The following is a 25,953-nucleotide window of genomic DNA, read 5'->3' on the forward strand; positions in this document are numbered from 1 at the left end:
GATTCAGTGGGATAGTTCGGTTCCATGGTTGTTCAAATGGATTCGATGGGGTGACTTGGTTCCATGGCTATTTTAGTGGATTCAGTGGGATAGTTTGGTTCCATGGTCGTTCGGATGAATTCGATGGGGTGACTTGGTTCCATGGTTATTTTAGTGGATTCAGTGGGATAGTGTGGTTCCATAGTTGTTCCAATGGATTCGATGAGGTGACTTGGTCCCATGGCTATTTTAGTGGATTCAGTGGGATAGTGCGGTTCCATGGTTGTTCCGATGAATTCGATGGGGTGACTTGGTTCCATGGCTATTTTAGTGGATTCAGTGGGATAGTGTGATCCCATGGTTGTTCCAATGGATTCGATGGGGTGACCTGGTACCATGACTATTTTAGTGAATTTAGTGGGATAGGTCGGTTTCATCGTTGTTCCATTAAATTCGAAAGGAAATGGTTCCATAGCTGCTCCACCGGATTTGTTGGGGCGACTAGGTTCCATGGTTGCTGTACTGAATTCATTAGGGTTGTTTGTTTACACAGTTGTTTCAATATATTCACTGGGATGGCTAGATTTCATGGTTGTTTCAATGGATTCACTAGGGCACTTTGGTTCATTAGTTCCATTGAATGCACTGAGGTGACTTGAATCTATAATTGTTCCAATAGATACACTTAGATTTCAAATATATTTGCTTGAGAATGGCTTTGCGCTTCTTCCGAAAATTCACTGAGCCTGCTTGGTTCCATGGTTCTTCCAATGGGTTCAATAGGATAACTTGGTTCCCTGGCTATTTTAGTGAATCCAGTGGGTTAGTGGGACTCCATCGTTGTTCCACTGAATTTGAAAGGAAATGGTTCCATGGTTGCTGCATTGAATTCGTTGGAGATGCTTGATTACACAGTTGTTTCAATAGATTTACTGGGCAGGTTTCGTGGTTGTTTCAATGGATTTGCTGGTACGGCTCGATTCCATGGTTGTTTTAGAGGATTCGCTAGAGCAATTTGGTTCATTGGTTCCATTGAATGCATTAAAACAGCTTGGATCTATAATTGTTCCAATGAATACACTTAGATTTCAACTATATTTGCTTGAGAATGGCTTTGGGTTTCTATCAGAAATTCGCTGGATACTTCGGTTCCATGGTTGTTCCAATGGATTCCATGGGATGGCTTGCTTATATGGCAGATCTCATGGATTCAGAGGGGTAGTTGGGTTCTATGGTGTCATGGTTCCATAATTGCTGTAAAGGATTTGCTGAGGTTGCTGAGTTCTGTGGTTGCTTCAATAGATTCGTCAGAGTGGCTTGATTACACAGTTGTTCCAATAGATTCATTGAGATGACCAGGTTCCATGGTTATTTCAATAGGTTCACTGAAGCGTCTTTGTATCATAGTTGCTTCAATTGATGCACCAGGCGACTTGGTTCAGTGATTGTTCTATTGGATTGAATGGGACGTCTTGGATCTATAGTTGTTCCAATGGATCAATTGGCTTGGTTCCACGACTGTTTCAGTGGATTTGGTCGAATTCTGATGTATCATTAACGTATGCGCAATATCAATGTTTAGAACTACTTGTTGTGCCCTTCCATCGCAATTATTGAATTTTTCGACAATTCAATAATTACTATGCGAAGTCTTGGCACCGCAAACTTTGATCCCATAGCTTTCCCTCTTTAAATCGAATCACTTTAGCCCCCGAAGATCTATCCAAAGACGGCTCGCGGTTTTACGATAGGTACGTGCCAGATCAGGCCAGATAGGCATATCAATTATCGCGGTAACTTGAGAATTGTCGGAGTTTGCGGCGTGCTCATTGCGTGACACTGCCCGGAGTAGATCGAGTATTAAATAGCTCGGTTAAGGCAGCTAATTCAGGTGGAACTTGCACGCAAGGATTTACCGACGGATTAAAGGTCATGACTTCGTTATCCGCGAAGCAGTTTGGATGTCGTGAACTAAACTGACCGGACGATTTACGGGTTTATCTAAAGGACAGGAACCCTGGTGTTGGTCTTTCGTCGCGACACGCAATGAAATTACTCTGTTATCATTGGGGTAGAAACTGTGGAATTGTTTGGGGTAGGCATGTCATAGACACGCATTACACCCTGACCATAGATGGGGAAGGGGTGCCTAAACGTTTGCTAGATTTAATTTGAACATACATAATGAACGTAGTTTGTACGTCATGCTGGATGCTCCATTTGTTAATTACTTTTTGTTTAAAGCGTCACTATATGTGATCATGTTTATGTACTAAATTGACTGCTTGTCAAAACATTCCAATACCTGAAAATCGAAGTCATGCCGATAGCAACTTGTATCTCTTAGAATAATGGAAGGAAACTATGACAGTAGCTCGGTAATTACAGGTATTCTTTTTACCGAATTTGAATCAATACTTCTTTATATCATCCTAAACCACATATGTTACATTTGGATTTGGGTGATCTTTATTTTCAGTTCTTGCGATTAAATAAGGGAATAAATAATAAAGAACGGGGACATTGAAAGTACCTTTCTTTATTTGGGTAATTAGTAAACCTAATGTTATTAAATAAGACACGTATTCTTTGATAACGTTGATGATGCTTTTTCTCATATATCATATCATGACTTTATGACACCGATTATCCTCATTCTCCTTAATCAATTTTTCTGAAATCAAAACGCAGGTAAAGTTTGTCCAGCCTGTCGATAGAATAGGGTGAAAAGGAGCGAAAAGGGGTGAAGAAGTCCAGTATGGGGTATGATCCTTTTTCCCTCTCCCCTTCTCCTCTTTTCTCTTCCTCCCATTTCTCTCGCCCTTCTCCCCTCGTCCACTCGCACACACAATCTCTCTCCATGCCCTCCTCCCTCTTCCTCCTTTTTTCTCTCACTCTTTGCGTATTCTATTCAGCGAAACTAGGCTAAAGTGCTGCGGTATTTTAAGGGCCCTTACTTTTAACGACTTCCTCCTGCCGACCGACAGGTGTATTAAATTTCTCGTTGCCACCATAAAAAAGGGTGGAAGAGAAAGAGAGGAAAGGCTGGGAAATAAATGAAGTAGGAGCGAGCAAGTGTAAGGGTGGCGGAAAGAGTGCGAGGGAAATGTCGATAAATTCAGGTTTCTCTCTCTCTCTCTCTTTTTCTGTCTTTCTCTCCCTCTCTAGGTGACAATGTGCGATTCGCATCGTCCACGCAATCCCGCTTACGTAGATCGTTCGGACGTGCTCGATGCACTTAGGGAAATGAACGAGCTCTTTTACCGGTGTCGGCTCCGCATTACCTCGCTCTTCTCCTCGTTTCTTCACGAGCGAAGTGAAGCGAGAAATGATCTCAAGTTAGGAAGCCGATGCTAATTCTCAGCCATCCTCTTACCCTCAAAATGACGCTTCGTTTGCCCGTTCCCGTGAAAGCGTCATTCGCTTCCTCACGATATATCGCTATATCAGTTGAAATTGCTTTGATAGGCTCCGCATTACCTTGCCCTTCTCCGCGTTTCTTCACGACCGAAGTAAAGCGAGAAATGATCTCAAGTTAGGAAGCTGATGCTAATTTTCTGCCATCCTCTTAACCTCAAAATGACGCTTCGTTTGCCTGTTTCCTTGAAAGCGTTATTCGCTGCCCCACGATATATCGCTATATTAGTTGAAATTGCCTAGATAATGTCCGCATTACTTCTTCACGACCGAAGTAAGGTGAAAAATGATCTCAAGTTAGGAAGCCGATGCTAATTCTCAGTCATACTCTTACCATCAAAATGACGCTTCGTTTGCCCGTTCCCGTGAAAGCGTTATTCGCTTCCCCACGATATATCGCTATATCAGTTGAAATTGCTTTGATAGGCTTCACATTACCCTCAAGGTGAAGACCTTGTTCCTTCACGGCCGAAGTAAAGTGAGAAATTATCTTAAGCTAGGAAACCGATGCTAATTCTCAGCCATCCTCTTACCCTCAAAATGACGCTTCGTTTGCCTGTTTCCATGAAAGTGTCATTCGCTTCCCCACGATATATCGTTATATCAGTTGACATTGCCTTGATAAGCTCCACATTACCCCCAAGGTGAAGACCTTTTGTTTCTTCACAGCCGAAGTAAAGCGAGAAATGATCTTAAATTAAGAAGCCGATGCTAATTCTCAGCCATCCTCTTACCTTCAAAATGACGCTTCGTTTGCTTCCCCACGATATATCGCTATGTCAGTTGAAATTGCCTTGATAGGGTGAGGCTTTAAGGTCTCTATAATAATATTCTGAAATGGAGAAAATAAAAATGAAAAAGATTATAATCCATTGTCCATTGACGAACATGAATGCTTTTCCACTATACTAGGGCAGCGCCATATCTGCAGGAGGGCATTCATATTCCATGGATAACAAGTTATTCAGAGCGATCAAACCTAAACAGCAGCGATCGAGTCATGGGGAGAAAGGTTCGAAGATATGCAAAATTATGCAAAATGAGAGTAGCACACGCTAGCCACGTATCTTTATTAACTTCCTGCGAAAGTAAGATCGCAACATGGCTGGACCTCGACTCGCTCTACCATAAAACATGAAAATTTCTCTAACGGACATAAAGTATTATCTGAGCAAATTTATTATCAGGAAAACGACCGATGAAATCCTTGATCTTGAACTATTGCATAGGACAATATATGTATAATTGAATGCAGGTCAGTGTTTACTACTTCAATTGATGTCAAAGGGGTTTCGTTTATGAAACTTTTGATCGAATTAAGTGTACCAAATCATTTCAAACTTTACAGTATGAATATGGAGGCTAGAAGGAAAGTATTGAGATCCATGAGATTTCAACTAAAAAAAAAAAACATTATAGGTATTTCAAAAATTGTTTGTAAGAAATGAAATTTCATGGGTGTCAGAACCTTGCTTATAGTCTTCATGATCACGTTGTAAAGTTTGATACGATTCGGTACGCCCAGTTCGGAAAAATGTTTCATAAACGATTGATTATTCAGATGCCACTTTTACATCCCGGAACGTCTTCTTTATTGAATAACCGATTATGTATTATTAGTGATAGAAAGTTGTTCAGATCAATAGGTGAAAACCAATGATCTATTAACAAATCAAATCGAGTCACAGAACGGTCCAGCCGAACCGTCGGACACCCTGGCGCCTGCCCGTCCGGTGAGGGTAAGAGGCGACCCTCGAACCCCCGGGGCAGGGCATTCTTTCCCAGCGGTCTGGGTGTTCCTCTCTTTCGACTCCGCTTCTGTTTTCTGTCAACTCCGCACATGTCTCGCGTTATACCGAGACTCTCGTCCTTTTCTTCTTGTCTCGTAAATTTACCTCTTGAACTCATTTGTGAAGTCTTAAACTCCAAAACATCGAATCGTACCATCGAGTACTTCTCTGTCACCGCGGTCCTTTAGCCCTTGAAATTGTTTCTTTCCAAAAACTCCTCGTCCTGTAGCCCACTTTGCCTTCCCCACCTACGACTCAAAAGTGCATAACTTTTCCCCTTCTCACTATCCTGCAGCCAATCCTCGCTCCCTGTAAATGCATCCAAAAATTTGTCTTGACCTATCCTCGACGAAGTTCCTAAAAATCTCCTCCCACGATTCCAGCATCCTGAAGCTCCTCTGTACCATTTTCCTCCGAGGAAGACCAGATTTTTCTCACGCTTCAAACTACGAACATTTCCGCGAGAACAAATACGTTTCTCACCGCTCCACCGCGCATTACAAACGTGGTCAATCCTTGTTAACGTACAAGGGATTATACCGTTTCGGTTTTAGTCTAGATTTGATTGTTATCCTCTGTTATACATTTCGGTTGTTAATAAATTATTGTCTGTGTAAAATCAGTTCGCACCCGGCACCTCGCTCTCCTTCGTTGGCTTTCGCGTTCGTACGAACATTGCCGACACCTCCTCTAAACGTTAACTTCAATTTACTGGGTCTCCTCCATGCCGTTTAATCTTCGGATACCTTGACTTAAAAGCAGGACTTCTAACGCGGTATGTAAAATCATGCAAAATGGAAGGTCGACGGAGTGACGAATGTCGGCACACTCGGGGGGACACGAAGAAGCGCAACGCGTGCTCCAGCTCCGGCTATTATCGTCGAGATTCGGTCTCCCGATCGGACTCGGTCGGGGGTGATTAAGGAATTCTCTCTGGAGACCGCGGCGGTAAGCCCGGTGATTGGAGAAGGCCGACATCCAGAGGCGCATCGACGTCGATCGGGTCCCGGGTAAAAGAAGCTGCCACGAACGATTCGTCCAAGGACGCGAACGTACGATTACCTCGAAAAGAAACCGCTCCTTACCTCGCTTTAACGCGCGTCCACCGGCGCAGGAGGAGAGACACGCGGAGGGCCCGCCAACGGGAGGTTGCAAGCCGCGAAAAAGCGCGACACGATTAAAGTCTCCTCGGAGGATCGCGTACGTGAAGTGCTCTTTGCCTAGATCCCCAATTTCACGGGCGCACCTTCGGCGTCCTCGAGCCCGAGCGTGACGTGTCGGATTTTCATGAGGGGTTTTCTTGCCGCTGCGGCGTCGGTGGCGGCAACTCGTAAAATTGGAACAAAATCGAGCGCAACAGAATGCGACGACAGGCGAACGACAAGACCTCGTCGCGGAGGACTCTGACGGAAAGCCCGTCGACGGAACCCCAGGGCTGTCGGCGGGCGCCAAACGAGACGCTCCTTCCCCGGGCATTTCTCTTCCCTTTTCAACGCCTCGTTGCGAATGACAGCGGACTCTGTCTAAGAAAATGCATTAAGGTTCAATCCGAGCCTCTCTGTCATACCCGAGTACGGAGATCGCTCGTCTTCTCGGTCTCGGTGACAGCGTACCGGATCACGACAAGATTGATTGGACTCCTTCAAAAAAATCCGCAGGGTTGAATCTTCGACCGACCCGGGAAATTTATGCGGAATATGTCGATGGAACGCTTTAACGTTTTTAAATGCCTGTTTATTTTATAGATCGGTTATAGAATTTGAGGAGATTTTTTGGGGAATCGGTTTGTGTAAGTGCTTTGAAAAGGATATTCGTTTTGAATGACCGATTAATAACGTTAAGAGATATGAATTGTCTCCGAAATTAATCACGTGGAAAATCGTGGTAAATTTGAGAGAGAATGCCTTCTTGTCAGGTGTCAACATTTTTCGAATTTTATTCTTGTACCGTGAGCGAACAGTTTTGCTCTTTCGGCTCGTGCATCTTTTATTGTTTTACCGTAGTTAGACAAGTAACAATCGTGTTTTCGTTACGCCGCCGAGCGCGGAGCAGTTTTCGTATACACTTTCGACAAAGACGTATTCTGCGTAAAAAGTCGAGGGACCTTGTATGACAAAATGGGAGTAATTACATGTAAAGATATGCCTTTGGGGCTGGATTTCCTAAATTTGGGATTCACTTAAAATACCGTCATCCAAGATAGACGCGAGTTCACCAACAATTTCCTAGCTTGTAAATTTCAGTTCACGGTTAATTAACCCTTTGCCCTCGAAGTCATTTCGACCAGATATACCTCCGGGTATTACCGTGCCTCGGGGGCACCACTTGAGGGCGAAAGGGTTAACAACCGAGGCAAACAAATGGATTTGAGGCACTTCACCAACTGGTTTAAATTAGGGGAAAAATACGTAACGAGACATGCACGTTAAAAAGGAGATTACGCAGAAAAACCCGAAGCGTGATCCGGCAACCGAAAATTAAATTCCGGAGAACGCTACGCGATCCGCAAACTGGAATTTTATCCATCGTGTGTGCGTATTAAAATTTGCCCGTTTAAATCCGTTTATTATGACCGACTCTCTGGGGTCAGCTCCTAACTCGACGGTTCCCCTGCTAAGCAGGCTCGACGCCGGGACTGACCGAAATCCGCGGTCCCTTCGGATCATAAAAGTTAGAAGAGCTGGAAAACGCAGCGTTTCAACTCTTGGGTTAGTTATACTCGGGCGAGGGCGAGGTCAGAACGAGGGCAGAGCATCGTACCGAGTAGTTTGCCAACTCGTTCAGAGAGGCTTGAACTGGATAGTAGCTCCGCCCGGCTTCGACCGTTCCCCGGCAGGCTCTCGTTCGTTCTCCCGCCGAACAAAATCGCGCTTGTTTTTGCACTTTTACATCAAACGACGACCCTGTTGGTTACGGAGGGCTGGCCGAGCCTCGGCTAGGCCGAGCTCGACGGCCTCGGAGCGAACCCGAACGAGTCGAAGAGGCATTCGATGCTGAACCGGGGCGTCGAACCCGGCAGTGTAACAGCAATCATGGGATTGTTACACATTCACCCACCATGGCTCCCCCGGTTTCGGACTCGCCGTCTGCGCCGTGGACTTCGGCTGCAGCTGGCTCGGCATTATCAGAACTACCCAGCCACTCTTGAACGTGCCACCTCTGTGAATATCTGCCGGGAAAACGGTACGTTTACCGCTAGCGAGCGCAGTTCCCGTCCAGCTGATCCCAATTCGGCTCCAGAGTTCCTTGGAATTGGGATTTAGACAGGAGGCAATTGACCAAAATCGCTTAGCTGGAGAACCTAACCGTGATTGACTCAACGAAGATCGAGGAAGAGTAAATTCCCATTTCCTGATGATTTGGCGTTATCCGTATCTTGTCCGTTTACAAGGTTGCTGGTCGTATTGGCGGAGTATGTCCTGGGGAGGTGCAGGAACGATTAAAGGTTAAGTCCTAGTACTTTAAGGACCTGTTCCATTTTACCCATCTGGAGGGTTTGTGTTGAAAATCTAAAAAATGAGCTTCGTCCCCCCAGCAGTTTGGATTGACCTCCCAGCTTCAAATATGTATACAAGCAAAATGTCGGTAGGTGTAGGATCAAACCACTGGATGTACTTCGCTGTCATCTTCATGTCTCACTTTTTTATATAAAGAATAGATCACTCATATTGGTGTAATATCAGTAGTTGATAAATTGTTGAATTGACGTTAGGGGAGCAGCTCCAGTTTCGTTTCATGTTTCATAGGGTTTGCTGACTCCTTCACGGTCTTCCCAGTTGATTTCGTGACCGCTATCTATTCATATCCTCGATGGCCGAAAAGTAACTGGCTTGGCAATACTTCCCTCCGAATTTCCGGTGTCTTTGGGTTACTCCGATGCCGAATGTCGACGGCGTCACTCTCGCGTGCCTAATATCGTCACTCGTACGGAGCACAATCGTAACGAGAGGATTCCTTTGTCACCGGACGAAGGATCGGAGTCAGCAGGGGCGGAAAGGTAGGATCAAACGAAGCGACGTCACCGTTTCCGTTCCCGATATTCCTGAGCATCGTCGCTGGCGCGACTTCCTCTCCCCAGCTTCATCGCTCCCCATCCAATGGGAAATCGAGTTTCTGTAAAATCGAGATCCAGTCTTATCGAGTCCACGAGTCACTTTGTCGGCGCTTATAAAGGGCTCGGGATTGAGTCGAGACGAAGTTCCATTCGATTTTGCGAATCCTGTTAGGCCTTCTTAGGCCTCCTGGTGTTCCAAGTTATCAGAAACGTCGTTGCTGCAAGGTGGCCCAACTTCTTTTATATACATGGCCACAAAGAACAGACTTTGCGTATGCACTTAATCGGTAGTTTTCCCATTACTCGTCATGATTGATGCCGATTTTGCCAACGATTGGTATAAAAAGGTTGGTATACTTCAAGTAATAGGTTGTTCAGGACTTTGGTGCGATTTTTGCTGTTTAAGATGTGACGCTTTGTTGTCAGATAAAGTTCTTCTCCCTTTGCGTCCGTGTTGCATACAATTTCAAAGCGTACATTATTCTCTACATTCTGATAACAATAATTGTTTCAAATATTAATTTTCTCTTTCATTGCGCCAATGGCCGTACATCGTTCAGAATGCTCTCAAACTTCAAGGCTCTTTTTTTCCATCATGGAATTTTTTACACCATCATTCCCCTGGGCGTTTGTCAGCGGTTTCTGAACTAAATGCATCATTGTTATTGCAAGCCTTCCGGCCCACTTCAAACTCGTACAAGGAAATCGCCCATATTTGCTTCCTGCTCCATCTTTAATTTAGTCTAAATAAACCCGAAATTAATATTTAAGACACAAACATTGTTATCGAAATCATAGTCTGCGAAGTGAAATGGCAAGAAACGCGGACGTCAAGGAAGAAGTACTCTATTTCAAAACGAAGCATCGGATCCCAAAGAGCAAGAACCGAGATTTCTAGACAACCTAATACCAAGGCTTTGCCTTAACCCGACGTCGTCGTTGTATCTCGTCCTCCATTATCGACAGCCCGGCTCCAAGTTCGGGTTCATTGGCTAGCGAGGCGACATCTCTCGACCATAGTTAGGCCGATCTTATGGGGTGACCTTCGAGTATCGGAAGGCCGAAGCTGATCCTCGGAGCGGATGCTGGCCGCGACGGTGGCGGTGCTTTATTAGGTATGCGCTGGAGGTGGATAGAACTCGCGATCCGTGCAGCGTTATTAACGTCCATCGCTAGAGGCGAGCTCGATCACATCGCGTTCCTGATAAATCGCTTCGATGGCTTCTCCTGCCTCCTGCCCTATCCACCATTACGTCTCGTACGTTTCATTAGAAATTTACTTTAGGGTCGTTACCCCGTCGCGGGGCATTCATCGTAGGCGATGTCGCTGGCAAAACTGAGCGCGCTCTCGGCGGAGGGTATCAATTCTTCTTTCTCATATACCCGGACCCGGGCCACGTAAGACCGCGTTTGCGGAATAAACCGCGAGCAGATGCTCCCGGCCTAGTAAACAATGAACGCTGTCGCGTCGAATCGCGAGGCGTACGCGCTCGCTTCGTCCCGTATTAACGTCCCCGGCGAGGCCACGTCCTTCCCTGCAAACAAGACCAAGAAGGTCGCCGAGGACGAGCCACTTCGGGTATCGGTCTCGTGTCTCCGCGAGCTCGGAGTCCATCGATATCGGCCAACAATTGGAAAGAGGGCCCGGTGTTTACGATATGTCTTGACAGGGCCGCCCCCCGCGATATTCACGTCGTGCATGGCTAATCAGCCACGAGGCCGCGTTGAATCCTCGTACTCTTCCACGTTGTCTCCGTTCCCCTCTGACTGCCTCCTTGCTCTCGGGCGTCCATCCGAGCGCGGCGACGAGTTACCGTCTTTCCTGGCACTAGTTTCTGGACCAGCAGCTCCGCTCCTCGCCGCGCGATACGCAATGGTCTAAGGTTGTCGAAGAGGGATAAACCTGGGGACGGCTGGAAAAATAACCCTCTCTTTGAGGAGTACCTGTAACGCCCGTAAACCAGGTAGATAAATCAATATTTTTCCTTGGGATTTCTTGTGCTGTGAGCAGTCGAATAACGTTTTTCTTTTTCATTCTTATTTTGGTTTGACACGTGGAGGCTCTGTAGGTTACGTAGGCTTCTTCGGCCCTGCACCCGGCACGTTGGTGTCCGGAGTTACTAAGTTCTTACCTAGACCCTTGTATTAATTTTACATTTACAACACGCCTAAATTCTCAGACAAGACATCGCGCCCTAAATTCCCTCGAGCCTCCGAGACTTCGGTTTCATTACACTAAAATCCGTCTCCAGCAATTTGCATTTCAAGAACTGTCCAAGTTCAACGAAGAGTTCCTGGTCCCCGTCCTGCCAAGGAGATCCATTCAAACTCTTAAGATGTTTATCCTTAAAAGTCCCGACTCGACTCAAGTTTCTCGCGCGCCCAATGGGTCAATTGGGACAAGGTCTCCAGCATTTACGAGCACCCTCGGAGGGACCCTCGGCGATATCCGCCTGCTGCATTGCTAAACACCGAGAGGCCCCTTCCATCGGACTCATACTTTTCACGGGGCCCGTGACTGTGCTCTGGCCAGCTCTTTAGCTAAGCTCGTCGAGCGTCCATCCGAGGCGCAAACGTCGACGAGCTCCCGTCTTTGCGTCGGGGCCTCGTGTTGCGAGCTATCGGGTACAGCGTCCGCTCGTTGCACGAGCGAGTAGATTCACCCGTTAGCCGCAAGCGCATACCCTTTGGGCTTGTCACGAGGCCTATCGGCCAGCTCCGATCGAGAGCTATCCAATGCCACCTTGTTCTCCGGTACATCCGATCGGACAGGCATGTGCACGCCGTTACACGCCGTTACGACGCCGCGAGACGATGCCCCAACGATCGGATGTTTTAGGCTACGTGGGTGGTGGTGGTTATCCGACGTTCGAGGAAGCCCTGAAAGCTGCGCCTGATGGGGCTCATCGACGACAAGTCCTGGACGAGGCATCTCAACCGTCCGCGGAACGTTAGGGCACGTCTCTTCCACCAAGAAATTCATGATTAATTAATCACGGAGTTTGATTGCGCCCTGCCGGATCCCTACGTGACCACTTTCTACGTAAATTTGTATGCTATAAACTGGGCAGGAGACTAGGCGATGAAATCAACGTTGAGGTGAAGTGAAACGAGTCTTAAATCAGTCAATTAGAATATGGTACTTTTTTGTCAGGGATACTACCCCGGATTGTCTGAAACTTTGGTACATGAATCGTGAACTCTTGAGGAACGTTTTGACACTTTTAACATTTGGATTTTCAACAATATGTTTTCATTTGGCGGAAACCAGAATCGAAATGACATGGTACTTATGTATTGCAATCGTTATACAATTCTTGGAGGCCCTGATGTGATGTAAGAGTGTTAGAGCTGGTTCATGACAGTTAAAAACACTTTAGTAATTGAGAAACACGCATTTGAACGCGATAAAGGAAAATACTGTGCCTTGGGAACTTCTGTGGTAGATTAAGGTAACGCGGGCAGTGCTCGAGCTCTGGAACACGAAATTTAGTTGGCAGTAAATGCAACGGATGGCCCTACAGTTGATTAGTTTTTCAAAATTCAGATGGCATATCAGTTAAAACAATTTTTTCCTTAAAGACAATGAATGCTTTTTGACGAGTTCACGTCATCTTAGTCCGTTGTTCCGTTGTTGTCCGAGTTTTGCGAATGCAATGTACCGACACACCAGAATTGGTGAAGTTTCCATTGTTTCTGTATTACTTAGTTCTTTTTAGAAAGAATTCGATATTTTATTGCGGATATTGACCATGTTTTCGGGATATTATTATAACAAATGGAACTTAACTCGAGTTTTCCGGGATTTAAACTTAATCATGACCGAAGGTCCAGCGCATCCAAGTGTCCTGGTGAAAATGTAGGAGTAACGTGTTCATCGGTGTCCGGAAATTTGGGAGTTCGATCGCGCACCGAGGTCTACCTCGCGGCGTTAAGCCGGATTACTGTTACCGAGCGTGAGAAATACCGCATAACGGCTTGCTTTCAGGTGTTCGCACTGTGCATCCTGTGTTTGGCTGCGTTTGGTGCTGACACCTGTACAATTTACCGACACCCGACTACCCGAATAAAAATTAACTCCGGGGAACACGAAAACTCAGCCACTTGCCACGGAATAGTCCTCTTCCACTCCGACTAACTCGAACGCCAGAATTTTAGACGTGCTTCCTCGGCATCATTTACATCCAAAACTCGTATCCTTTTCATATCTCCGTAATAGTACATAAACCGAAGTAAACAATCATCCTAAACAGATTTACCCGAGTGCTAAAAGTATTCTTCTCCACATTATCCCCATACTTCCCTGTACCGTTGCTGTCTGACCATTCGTTCACTCATTTGTTGTGTGTATGTAGTAAAATGATTGAGGCATTTACTGGATTTCCGATAGCGCTGACTTCGAATTTACAATCAGTTTAATCTGTCTTCTGATGCACCATCACCCTCTACCAACGAATTAATCTCACGCAACAGCATGCGCTCTTCTAGTGAGTACATCAATTTCAAGATACGCCTGAATCCTCTGAGACCACCCTTGAGACCGATGTCTCTTGCCTCAGTATTATTTCGCGGAGATGAGACATCTTCGAGATTCGATGGCCTCATCTGGCTCGCATTTAGCCAGGTTACCGTTTCCGCCAGCGGAAACTCGAAAGCACGGCTTGATGTGCTTTCGGGCACTCACTTTACATCCCGTGCTTACGGTCGTGTTCAACACCGCCTGGCACCTGTTCCGGTGCAACCTGGGCACGTACCTGGGATAGGTACCTATCTCGGAGCGCTCCTTTACGTGGCACGTTAGGTGGTGCGGAATGACAACGGGTAACGGTGTCGCCCGTCGAGAGTGTAAGCTCTCTGCCTCTCGACCGACATTGCGCTTGAATATTTGTTCGTCCGTGTGTTCCGTGCGGGCTAATTGCCGGGAGCGTCGTTACTCTCCCGTAGGATTATGCGAGCGGCCGCGGCGCCCCGTCAGTTTCCGAGCGGTTTTCGCAAAGCACTTCTGCATGTACCCGTGCACTTAAACGGGACTCATGTGAACACGTAGGGCCACGGTGGAGGTAACAGAGCCGTTTCTTAAGAAGAGGGCGTCGAATTTAGAACCGGGAGTCGAGGAAATTTTGGGCTCAACCCTTGCCGTGTCTTTATTAACAATTCGATTGCTGTATATGCTTATCAATCGATTGCTGAACGGGGTAAAAGGGTCCATGGTCCGTACTCATACCTCACTTTTAGCGTTAGTAGCTAAGTAGACGTCGTTTAGCCATTTAAAGACTGTATATGAAAGCATCTTACGACGCTAAAAGTCAGGCATAAGCACGGACAGCTGTAAGTGATACGTAATAGATGCCATTAACGTGTGGATGTGTACGGTGGCATGTTCCATGTAGTTGTTAAGAATTAAGCGGATACTAATTAAGGAAGATAATGCCATAAGCAAGTATGAAAAGAGTCTATTAAGAAAATGAAGAGGTATTAACGGGTTTTGAGTCCATACTTATGAGTTAACGTAGGTATCAACGCGACTGAAGTGAATTAAGAATCTATTTAATTCAGTGTATTGCTTAGCTATTATTATCGGAAATACTTGTGTTAGTTAGTGGTTCATTTAATGAATTTTGTTCCTATTAATGTGCAATTTTAATCTCCGCAATATTGGATAAAGTACGTGTATCGGTTGTTCGAGATTCACCGCTTCAATTAGTTTCATCGCTCCTTTGGCAGTTCTCTCGTCATGAGAAAGATGTATTGCTCAATAAACGTCACACATAAATCCTGCTTTATCGCGTCATCTCGGAAAAAGTTCGTCGCCCACTGTCTCCGACGACCCCTCAGCAGACGATACTTCATTAGAAACAGTTGGTTCGGCAGGGTAGAAACGTTTATTCTACCCGAGTTAGCTCAAACGTCTCCCATAATCCGGTCTGATACCCCGATAATCGATACTGCTGCACACTTTGAGCCGCAAATTGACCGTTTTCGCTTTCTCTTCTCCGCTGTCTTACCGCCCCAATAATCTATCACCTCCAACCGGCAAAATAATTCCTATATCGTATCCATGTAATTATCTTAACTAATGACATGCAAATTCAATCTTGGCCTTACTGACCAAAATCAATACTCGATTGAGCAAGATCAAGATTCGAGTATATTAGAGACCAACACCAAGACAGGAAGACCAGGATCGATTTTGCTTATCGCTATCCGAAGCATCAAAATCAAAAAAGCCGGTAGAGTTGCGTGCCAAATACGTACTTATATACGTACGCTTATACACATATAAGTGCGAAGCTTTATGAGCGCAGGATAGACGCGAAATACGTACCTAGTCCCGTCTAGAAAGTTTAGCCTGGCAAATTAGACGAGACAGAAAATTGATAGCGATCCGACAAAATCACCAGGAAAAGAATCTCCACTTATTTCCAAAATCACCCAGTTTTTTTTGTGGCCTGACCGCTGGAGTACCAATTAGTCACTTTTCAGGTTTACGCAGAGAAAGCAATGTCCAACTGTTTGCTCGCCAACGTATCCCTCTTTAATTTCAAGCAGATTCAGACGCTCGGAGATTTACGCAGAGATGACACGAAGATGAGTTCCTTGGAAAGGGCGAAGTTGTCGCGCACGCGTGCACGATTAAGGCTGAACCCGTGAGATAAATCGCAGAAATCAGTCACGTAGTTCCATCGACCTTCGAATCACCGTTAAGCCCTTGGTCGCAATTTAACCCCGGGGCGAGTAATACCGGATCGTAACGTCCAGACGATTACCTAACCGAGCGATCCGCAACAGGAAGCCTGGTTAACATATAACTATCGTGGCGAGGTGTGTGTGTGTGTGTGGACACGAATGATGTGTCGAAAATATCCACTTCATGTAAGTCTTCTGAACGCACGCGAGAATTTAGCGAACAATACCAGACTTCAACCCTTTTCTAACTTGTCTGTGTGGCAGTAAGCTTCATCTCATTGCGTACCCACTTTGCAGATCGACGTCGTTTTGTATCGAATACAGAATGAAAAAAATTAGTACAGACACTTGAATTTGGTGCAAAATACCGAGTGTCAATTAAAGGCGACGTTGCCCTAGTAGCATGGAATAATTTCTAAATATTTCTTTGTAATCTTTGCTAAGTATCTCGAGCGACAGATTTTTTAAGATTTCTTGTAAATTTCATTCGAAGATATTTGAAATATTGAAATATTGAAAATCTCAATGATANTTTGGCAAATATTTCAAATGTCTGCTAAATATTTACAAAATGTACGATATTTTTTAAATATATAGAAAATATAGGACAAATATTTTGTGCTACTACGGCATTGGCATTGCATTAAGATTGGAAGACGTTAATGAAATCGGTCTCATTCGAAGCGCAAATTTACATTTTCGTCCGCTTCCGTAGAGTTGATCGAAGCGTTAGATCGAAACTCGGTTAAACTTCGAAACCTCAATTTTTAAGTAGTCAATTAAGCCTTACTTCATCCCCGACCCTGGCAACAGAACTTTGTATAACTTATTTCCATAAAGTATCATACTGATTTTGATATGTTTGAGATTCTTCTGTCTGTCATTGAGACGGTGCAATCAACTCATGTTCCTAATGCATCTTCCAATTAGTTTTATTCTTTCTTCGACAACTACCAGTTTGAAGATTATTAGGTCTGTAAAATGGAACGACCGTTCTATTTTGAGGTTTCTCGTGTTTCATTTCAATCGAAACGTTCCGAGGACTTCGGAGTTCTAACGAGGAGAAGGGATTCCGAGTTTCTCGGCGAATTGGATTGAAATTTCCGTCGGCAAACTGACTGATCAAAAGAAGAGAGGATTTAGAGGTTCGACCGAGATCGATAATTTCGACTCGGGATGCGCTTGTCCAGCTCCCGCCTCGTCTTCGGCGTCCTGCGCTTATCCGGCGAGGCGATATCACCGGGGAGGGATTCCCTCTTGCGGTTTCTTAGTAATGGCCGTCCGAGGATGCCGGGCTCTCCTTCGATTTGCGAGATCTTCGCCGAAGACGCGCCGACGTTCGCCCAGAAGAGACCCTGAGGAACGCCGAGAGACGCCGAGATCCACGAGGGATAGTCCTCGAGAGACGGACGGAGAAGGAGCCAGCCAGGAGAAGAAACGGAGATAATGGCGGAGATTACGGAACCTAGATCAAGGGGAGAATGGCGACGCGGTGCGATGAAACGGCCAAAAATAACCACATCATTCCTGTACACACATGCACCAGGGCTAACCTCCAAAATCATTGACATCGAATCTTAACGTGGACTCAAATCATACTTTTCAAAAAAATGAACTATCGATAATACTATTTTAAGTTAATCTGAGGCCGGTTGCATCAACTATGAATAACATGAAATTCCTCAACTATGATCCATTGATCTCGGCTCCGAGAAATTCGCTTTATATTGACAAAAATTAGGCTAACTAAGGATTAAAACCGGAAATTGGTCGATTAACTCTAATTACACGATCCCTGATTAAGGGTTTTAACTCGAATGTTGGGGGAACCTTAAACTGCCTAGTCGGAACCGTGACAATGATCGAGGATTAATTTAGGGGATACAATAATATGAATTATGGGCTAATTGCTGGTAATTCCATCCCGCGAGTTAGGGACTTTTTCTGCTTCTTCTTAGTCGTGATATCAGAGAGCTACAGCGAGTTCTGCAAATTTGTGTACTTGAAGCTGGCAGGAAACGAAACGTGTAATCATTTCCTCCGTATCGAGATAAATTAGCGATCATATGATCGAACTATTTCTCGAGGTGAGCGTAATTAGAGGTTGTGAGTAACGTGGAAGTCAACCGGCGTCTTGGGTGACCGTTTTCCTGGATGCATTTCAACGCTCTGCCCCAAAGGTCGAAAAGCAGTTATGATCAACGCGGTTGTAGATAACCTCGGAAGGGTGCGGAAGGCCGAGGTCGTTTTGCATGACGAGCTTGCATTAACGCGAGTGCATTTAATTAGACAGGTTAGCGGCTTACGGCCGCCGCTTATGCAATGAATCGTCACACATCGGGTGGGAAGACATTACGTGGTTTAATACCTTGAATTGCACATGCATTACACACAGATTATCCGATCATAATCAGTCCTACACGAATCAAGAACATCGTCCCGAGTTCATGGGTCATTTATCAGGTCGAGTAACTAATAACGCGTCACTACTTTCGTATATTTTAATTTACCTCCTATCTTCTCAGATGCATAAAATTTTACTCCTGCTATTTGAAATTTACTAATCCTAATGGCACTTTACGTCCTCAGATTATATTTCGATAACTCGGTGTTCATTTTTATACATATATTAAAAGTCCTCGCGAAGTATAGTTCTTAATTGACTTTCAGAGGTGTCGCAAAATTATACACCAGGTGCGAGGTTTAAGGTGACATGAAAGAGGCACGTTTATGAAAAATTTCTCCGAACTGGGTGTATCGAATCATCTACAACGTTTCATCGTAAGTATGGATGCCCTGAAGAAGGCACTGACAGCCATACAACTCAATGTTTTCCTTGTTTTGATAAATAATGAATTAATTTTTATATAAAAAGTAAAATTTCGTGAGGGTCGGAATCTGTCTCGGGGCCTTGATATTCACGTGTTAAAATTTTAAACAATTCGGTACATCCAGTTTGGAGAAAAGCTTTATAAACTATTAATCCCCTCAAATGCCCATTTTATATCGCATTAATTTTCCGAAGATCGAGGCAAGTCCTTCGGTATTCTGAATTTCTGTTCGATGTGTCTCTACCGAGTTTCCGAATAGCGTCGAGCATTCGCTGGACGTTTGTTCGTCCCATCGAGTATTTCCTCATATCACCGCAAAAGTACTCCATGTCGGTGGTCCAGCCATCGCGCGACTTATTGCCTGGATTAAGCAACTTTGCCAAGTGATCAATGACTCCGAGTAGAGCCGTCGCAAAAATTATTTCCCGGACGCGGCTCATACGGTGTGCCCATTCCGTAGCCGCTTCTCCTATTTCCTCTCGGTGTACCGTTGAGCTTCCTCGGGAACTGGCACGGGGCTACCACGCGTAATAAGTTTAAAGGGTTCCGAGTACTTCGTCCGAGTCCACGTCGAGAGTGGTAGCCGTTTTGCATTCGGTCGCAGACCTCCCACGTTCCTGGGAAAGCTTCCGGAAGCGCCAAAGGACTTTCGAAGCTCGCACCGATAAGCTCGCTAATGTTAATCGGAGAGACATATGAAAATCAGACCTGTGTCACTTCTCCCGAGTTCGCCTGCGTTGTCTCATTTCTCTACGAAGGAAACTGCAATCATTAAAACTGGACGGCCACGTCTCTGGAAACGAATCATCAGGGGGAGAAGAGTCCCAAAGATTAACGAAATTTAGCTAGCAACGTGGTTCTCCATGTGTGAACCCGAGTCAAAGAAGTTGACTTCGGGTATGCCCCGTGAACCCACGTGACGGCTTTCAGTACAATACGAGAATTTAACATGTCAAGGGGCAGGGGAACTTCGGGCGATAATTGCTCGAACAGGCTAGCTATGCACCGTTGCGCGTTATGACTGCTGTTAATCGTGGCTCAAAACCTGGCACCTAGGGCTGCCCCGGATGGGGCTCGTTTGCGGCGACATCCGGCGGGCGCGATTTCAATCGTGCGAATCCCGCGGTCACGCGGCCTCACGCGGAAGTGGGAAACTAACGGAAGAGAGTCGAAGCCGAGCTCGAGACGAAGTCGGCTCGTCCCACGCGACTCGAGACGCCGAGGCCGATCACCTGAATAATTCATTTCGTAAGGAAAAACGAGTACCCGCACGCTCGGTACGACACGCCCTTACCGCGCGACATCGCCAAGCGTATACGGGAACACGGCTCGAAGGAAGATCTCAAAGACATTCGTCATCCCAGGGCGACGTGGCTGGATCGGGTCCACGCCTTGCGCGGCGGAAGTCACCTGCCCGAACGCCGACTTCCAGAGCGCCGAGGACGATCGGATCGCCGCCCTTAGAGCTAGCTTCCACTTTTTACCCCTTTTGGGCTCGACTGTTACGACACGTACCAGTTACCGTGTACGGGCTCCGACTGCCGGCATTATGTCCGTAAGGACGTCGTCAAGGCTGTAATGCGTTTCCACCGAGTCCGCACCGTTAGGGGCGCGATCCGATTGGTCGTTCACCGAACGAGAGCAGTCGGGCCGATTAAGTAAATTCGGGACACATCCGATGTCCTGTGGTGAGCAGCATCGGTCCTACTCTTCCAGTCTTGGCCTTGTGCTTTTTCCAAGACCTTATCGTAATTTCAAGACTACGTGCAAGACCAAGCCACCACTTAAGTGTTGGTCTCGTTTCTGTATTTCCTCGTTACTATTATCCATGGGGAAGTAACTTGCGATATTTTTAGCTAGAGTAGCTTTAATTTTGCGAGTACACTCCCGATAAATTTTCCCAATAAAACGTATAACCACCGACAAGAACTCTCTGAGAGCAGCTCTCCCAAGTTTTACTTGCTCGTGGATCCGAGCATTAATGATTGACTTATATCCCGCGTAGATATATTTTGTAGAAGTGGCCGAAAGCTGAGAAGATCGTCTAAACATAAATCGAGCTCTGAATATCCGATCCGATCCCGCAACGATCACAAACGTGACCGCTTTTGATAGCCTAGGTCTTCGGACTGGATCAGCCAATCTGATTCTGTCAAGTGCCGTTTGTTTATCACGAGAATTGTTAAGAGGTAATGAACCATTTTCTCAAGTCTATTCCTATTCCCATCAGTCAATGAACGTCTTAGAAGAATTTTATACATCGGGTCTCATATATTTGGTATCTCGTCAGGCATCTAGATTAGATGGACCTGATTGTGCCTTCCTAGTTCTTGTACTGTCCCAAGACTGCCTCAACATTTTCCCACCTAGGACCGTCTCGGCATCGGGTCGATTGATTTTCAGGGACAATTGATCTATTCTTTGACTTTTCAAGGAGGTGGGACGTAAAGAACGTTTATCAGAATTTAATGGGATTTGTCATTTCTTGGGTTATATCCCCCCGGAGCCTTTATACTGCTGCAGGGAGCAGAAGAAAAACATGTGACCGGCATATTCAACGAAGTCGTCCTAGAGTAATCATACTTGCCCTTCCCTCTAGCCCCTCTCTAACTCTCCCTCCTGCAGAATATACATAAGAGTTAGACCGTAATGCATGTCATCAGAAAAGTTATACATCCCTGTTCTGTATGCAGTTACAGAATTCCCCAAACGCGCTTCTTTCTTCCCTTACATTTTCCCATCACGTATTTCTTCCGGAGTAATGTATCAATCTCGTCTCGACAATTGCCTCGGGTGTGCTTTGCATCAAAACGATCGAATTTCGAAACGTAAACATGGTACAGTAGGTATTCATTTTATTTCCCGATAATTAATTCTCGTCGTACAAATGGTTATCTACCGCGTGGTTAGCTTAAGGCTAACATGGGAAGTTATTTGTCACATTTCGTAACTGCACGGACAAAAAAAGAATGGTCAGGAAATTACAATTGGGACAACCTTCCCAGGAGGTTGTGGCACCCAGGGTAAAGCCTAGTTCAGCCTGATCTAGGCTTATCTTATTAAGAGATCAAAGTATATAAAAGGGTTATGATAAGCACGGTAAAACAACTCGTTTTTTGCAGTTACCTCGATTAAATGATATTACGCTGGTTACTGCCACCCCTTACCCAGGTTGTCCCAAAGTCGTTAGGATTACCATAATTGTGGCTCTTCTGACCATTTCTTTTTTTTTTCCGTGTGGAAGGTAATCGATGATAACGTGGCTATTGCTTAACAGGAAATTGTAGGCACAATTTATGGCGTTCTCAATATTTGCTTCCAAGATTTCTGTCATGTACGGTTAGACATATCGTATGTCTTCGCCGAAACCGCATACATATGTGCGGTGGGGTCCAGACTCTCAAGTTCCTCTTGGACCTTCCAGGGAGGTAAGAGATTTTGGCGCCTGTGGCGCGCCTCCGAAGTAATTCCATGCTCTCGGAATCGCCGGAGTTGGCAGTTGTTCAAGCTCGAGGCGTCGCGACGCCGTCGGGCCGTCGAGGAGGGAAGCTTTAGGGATCGGGACAGCGAATTTCGCACTTATAATTGGATGTGCCGTTGCCCACGGTCACTCCGCCTAATGGTCTTAAGTACCGGAAAACTGACCTACCTTCTCCGCGTTGGCGCGAATTTTCACACATGGACGGGACATGGCCATGGACACATGGACGCATTAACCCTCCGATTCCCGTACAACTTTGCACATGGTGGAAGGGAATTGTACAGTCTAGTTAACTTGAAATAACGCTTATATTCATAAATAATAAACAAAGTAACGGTTAAGTTGCTGGGAAAGTAGTGGTCACAGGACCGATTTCCTACATAACCTTAAATGTAAAAAGTGAGATTTTCAAATCCAAAAGACGTGATTCACATTACGACAATGCGAACAATCCCTAAAACACGTATCTGCCATTATCAGAATTAATTTATATTGAAACATTTCAGCCGATAACAAACCCTGCTCGTAGATCTTCCGTCACTTGTACGATGAAAGACTCGGGTCTTAAACTGAAATTTCTCAGCAAATTAAACCTGAATGTCATCGAGAAAATACCTCATTTTTTAACCCTCTACAATTCGGCTATTCTTTCATACTCAGAGAAAATAAATGCCACGAGTAATTTGTAAAATTACCCCTTCTGATATTTACTGACGATTAATTACCAATGTGTAAACGAACACTTTGGTTATAAAACCGAGATACAGCATCAAGGTGCTGTATAAAGTTCTGCCGGAGAAATGAAATAAGATAAAAAAAAAAGAAATAGATGTACACGTGCCTGACGAAGTGACGTGGCTTTACGGAGGGTTAATAACCATCATTGTGGAGCACTCGTGGGGGACGAGAATCACTTTTTCCCGAACAAGTCCGCGCAATAGCAAGGACGTGGGCGCAATGGCGTGTGAACTCGAGTAGACTGCCACTTCCAGATAATGCTCGCGAAGTAGTCACCCCTGTGAATAGGAGTCAATTTGAGTTGACACGTCAAAGTTGCCAGTACGGAATGTCCCAATTATTCCCCTAACAAAACGTCGCCTCTCGCGCCCCTCGTCGGGGTCGGCAATGGGAGGTCTCGGCGCGATATCACCCGGAAAATGGCACGTGCTGTGCCCCTCCCTCCATGGATATCGGAGAAATATATCTCTTTTTTATACGCCAGTCGAGAGAGATTCGTCTCCCTCTTCAACGAGTTCTCGCGGATAAGCCGTGAGCGATTTCCCGTGCTCGACTGCGGCGACGTAGCGTGAGTTCTCGTTTCGGGACCACCCTTCGAGGGTCACGCGCAATTCGTCGCTTCTCCTTTTGCACTGCCGATACCACGCGTGCACGCGTGTAAATCTCCCTCCAAGCGAACCACCTCCAAAGCAGCGAAGAGGAATAAATTCGATCCGTCCTCGAAGGGATGATTGATTTTTCGCTGTTATTACAGTTTTACGGAGTCGGTGAATCGAGTCTCGGTGGAGATATTCAGGACATGAAATATAAGAACTCGTGTCGATAGTAGCCTACACCGATGAAGCGATATTTGGACTTGATACCCACGGACGGAAATTCGGTCCATTGAACAATATCATCCAATTGATTGCATTTGGTTAATTTAAAAAAAGTAAAACGTTTAGGTCGAGCGAACTGAATTTCAGTACCGTTGACCACCCCCGTTTGTTGCAATCAACTGAAGTGTTTTGGTTAAATCGTTTCGTTAATTTTAGATAACGTTTTGATTAACGAACCGAATATATTGGTTAAATGTACGAAAGTACTTTACCACGTGGGGTGATTTGTCACAATGTCTCGCGAATAAAAGTTTCTAACCATGGATCATCTTACCGCGTCAATCACATATTTGCTTGCCTGTATGTAATAACCGCATTTTATGGTGGAAGCAAAAATTGTAACCACTCGAACGGATACTTTTTAGCGCGTTGTTACGAATTTCCTGGTCCCATACACCTGTGTGGCTCTCGGGATTCTCGCACGCAGGTGTAGAACGCCCTTCCCTCGACTTATCAACCTCCTCATTAGAGGGATCTCATATTTTGCGTCTCTCCCGGGACCTCGGCGCGGTTATATTACGTTGTTGTAATTGATTGGCGCACATGCGATTCGGGGGCGACTCTGGCACAATAAACTCATTACGAGCCGACAAGAAACTATGCGCTGCCGACCGTAATGGCCGCGCAATAAGGACAGAGGGAACTCGAGCTCTCGGTCCCGGAGCCGAGCCGAAGACCGATTTCGCGATCGATCGATTCCGACCAAAACTCGGCGTAAGCTCGAGAGCCTTCGATGCATTACGTATTCGAGATAGTTTCCATTTAGTACTCGCAACGAATCGTCGTCGCTGCCGGGGACGACGGGCTGACTCCGGCCCTTTCAATTGCCGGCTCGCAGGTGAGTTATACCGAGGGCGGCGATACCCGACAGCCCGGAGAATAGCTCTTTATGTAATGCGTATTTCCGGATCGCGAACCTACGGTTCAATCCACTTTTTCAACTAACGACGCGAGACATCCTTCAGGTGTTTCCGCCCCCTAGAATTGTATGTTTCCTTGAGGTGATACGAAAGTGGCATCTGTGGGGTCAGTCGTTCATAAAAACTGTTTTCCGCCCTGAGTGTAGCGAATCGTTTGAAATTTTGTCACATTAATATGCGGCCCTAAGAAAAGTCATGGCACCTATGAATTTCTTTTTTAATTTCGAATGAAAAATGAAATTGGTGCGAAACTCTATCGAGTTTCCTGGTCAGGTGTTTCCGTCCCCTAGAATTGTATGTTTCCTTGGGATGATACGAAAGTGGCATCTGTGGGGTCAGTCGTTCATAAAAACTGTTTTCCGACTTGAGTGTTGCGAATAGTTTGAAATTTTGTCACATTAATGTGGAGCGCTAAGAAAAGTCCTGCCACCTATGAATTTCTTTTCTTTTTTAATTTCGAATGAAAAATGAAATTGGTGCGAAACTCTATCGAGTTTCCTGATCAGGTGTTTCCGCCCCCTAGAATTGCATGTTTCCTTGGGGTGATACGAAAGTAGCATCTGTGGGATCAGTCGTTTATAAAAACTGTTTTCCGACCTGAGTGTTGCGAATAGTTTGAAATTTTGTCTTTTTTTAGTTTCGAATGAAAAATGAAACTTCACGGAGGTGAAGACCTTCCTTAGTTCTGTTATATTCGCGTGATAAAACTTCGAACGGTTCGCTACACCCATTTGGGAGAACAATTTCATAAACGAGTGGCCTCTGAGATGTCACATTCGTGTCACTTTAATTACGGGTCGCGGACTTTAAGTATTCCTCTCTCTTCTATAAATCCCGAATGACTTATCTTAGGTTTCGACATATACCAATTTATAAGGTGTCTCAGTTCTATTTTTCCCTCACAATCTCGTGCTTTATTCATACGGCGAAGTGAAACCCGTTGGGAGGTTTAATCGTTATCGACAAAATCAAATTCGTCTAACAGATATACCATCTGAAACGGCGCGCCACGTTATCGGCGTTTTTATTTGTATCGACAGCCATATCGAACTAAATTGAAAATTTCACGGAATAGTGCTTCATGTGCCGTTTCGGTAGAATGGAAGAGGTCGAAGTAAAACTCAAGAAATCCCCTAGTTTTGAGATTTTTTATATTCTACTCGACTGCGGTGTCATCC

At 45.4% G+C, this 25,953-nt stretch overlaps 1 protein-coding gene across 1 annotated transcript in view; it reads right to left on the bottom strand.

Moving 5' to 3' along the window:
* Nucleotides 1-32: 32 nt before the first annotated feature.
* LOC105698989 overlaps nucleotides 33-25,953 on the bottom strand; it is a 72,792-nt gene continuing 46,871 nt past the window's right edge. Inside the window, exon 4 of the mRNA XM_023434958.1 lies at nucleotides 33-501. Within this exon, the coding sequence (XP_023290726.1) occupies nucleotides 33-501 (469 nt within the window). The remainder of the gene's footprint in view (nucleotides 502-25,953) is intronic.

This window comes from Orussus abietinus, unplaced genomic scaffold (genome assembly GCF_000612105.2).
Source record: "Orussus abietinus isolate OABI.00-Male unplaced genomic scaffold, Oabi_2.0 scaffold96, whole genome shotgun sequence".
NCBI lineage: Eukaryota > Metazoa > Arthropoda > Insecta > Hymenoptera > Orussidae > Orussus > Orussus abietinus.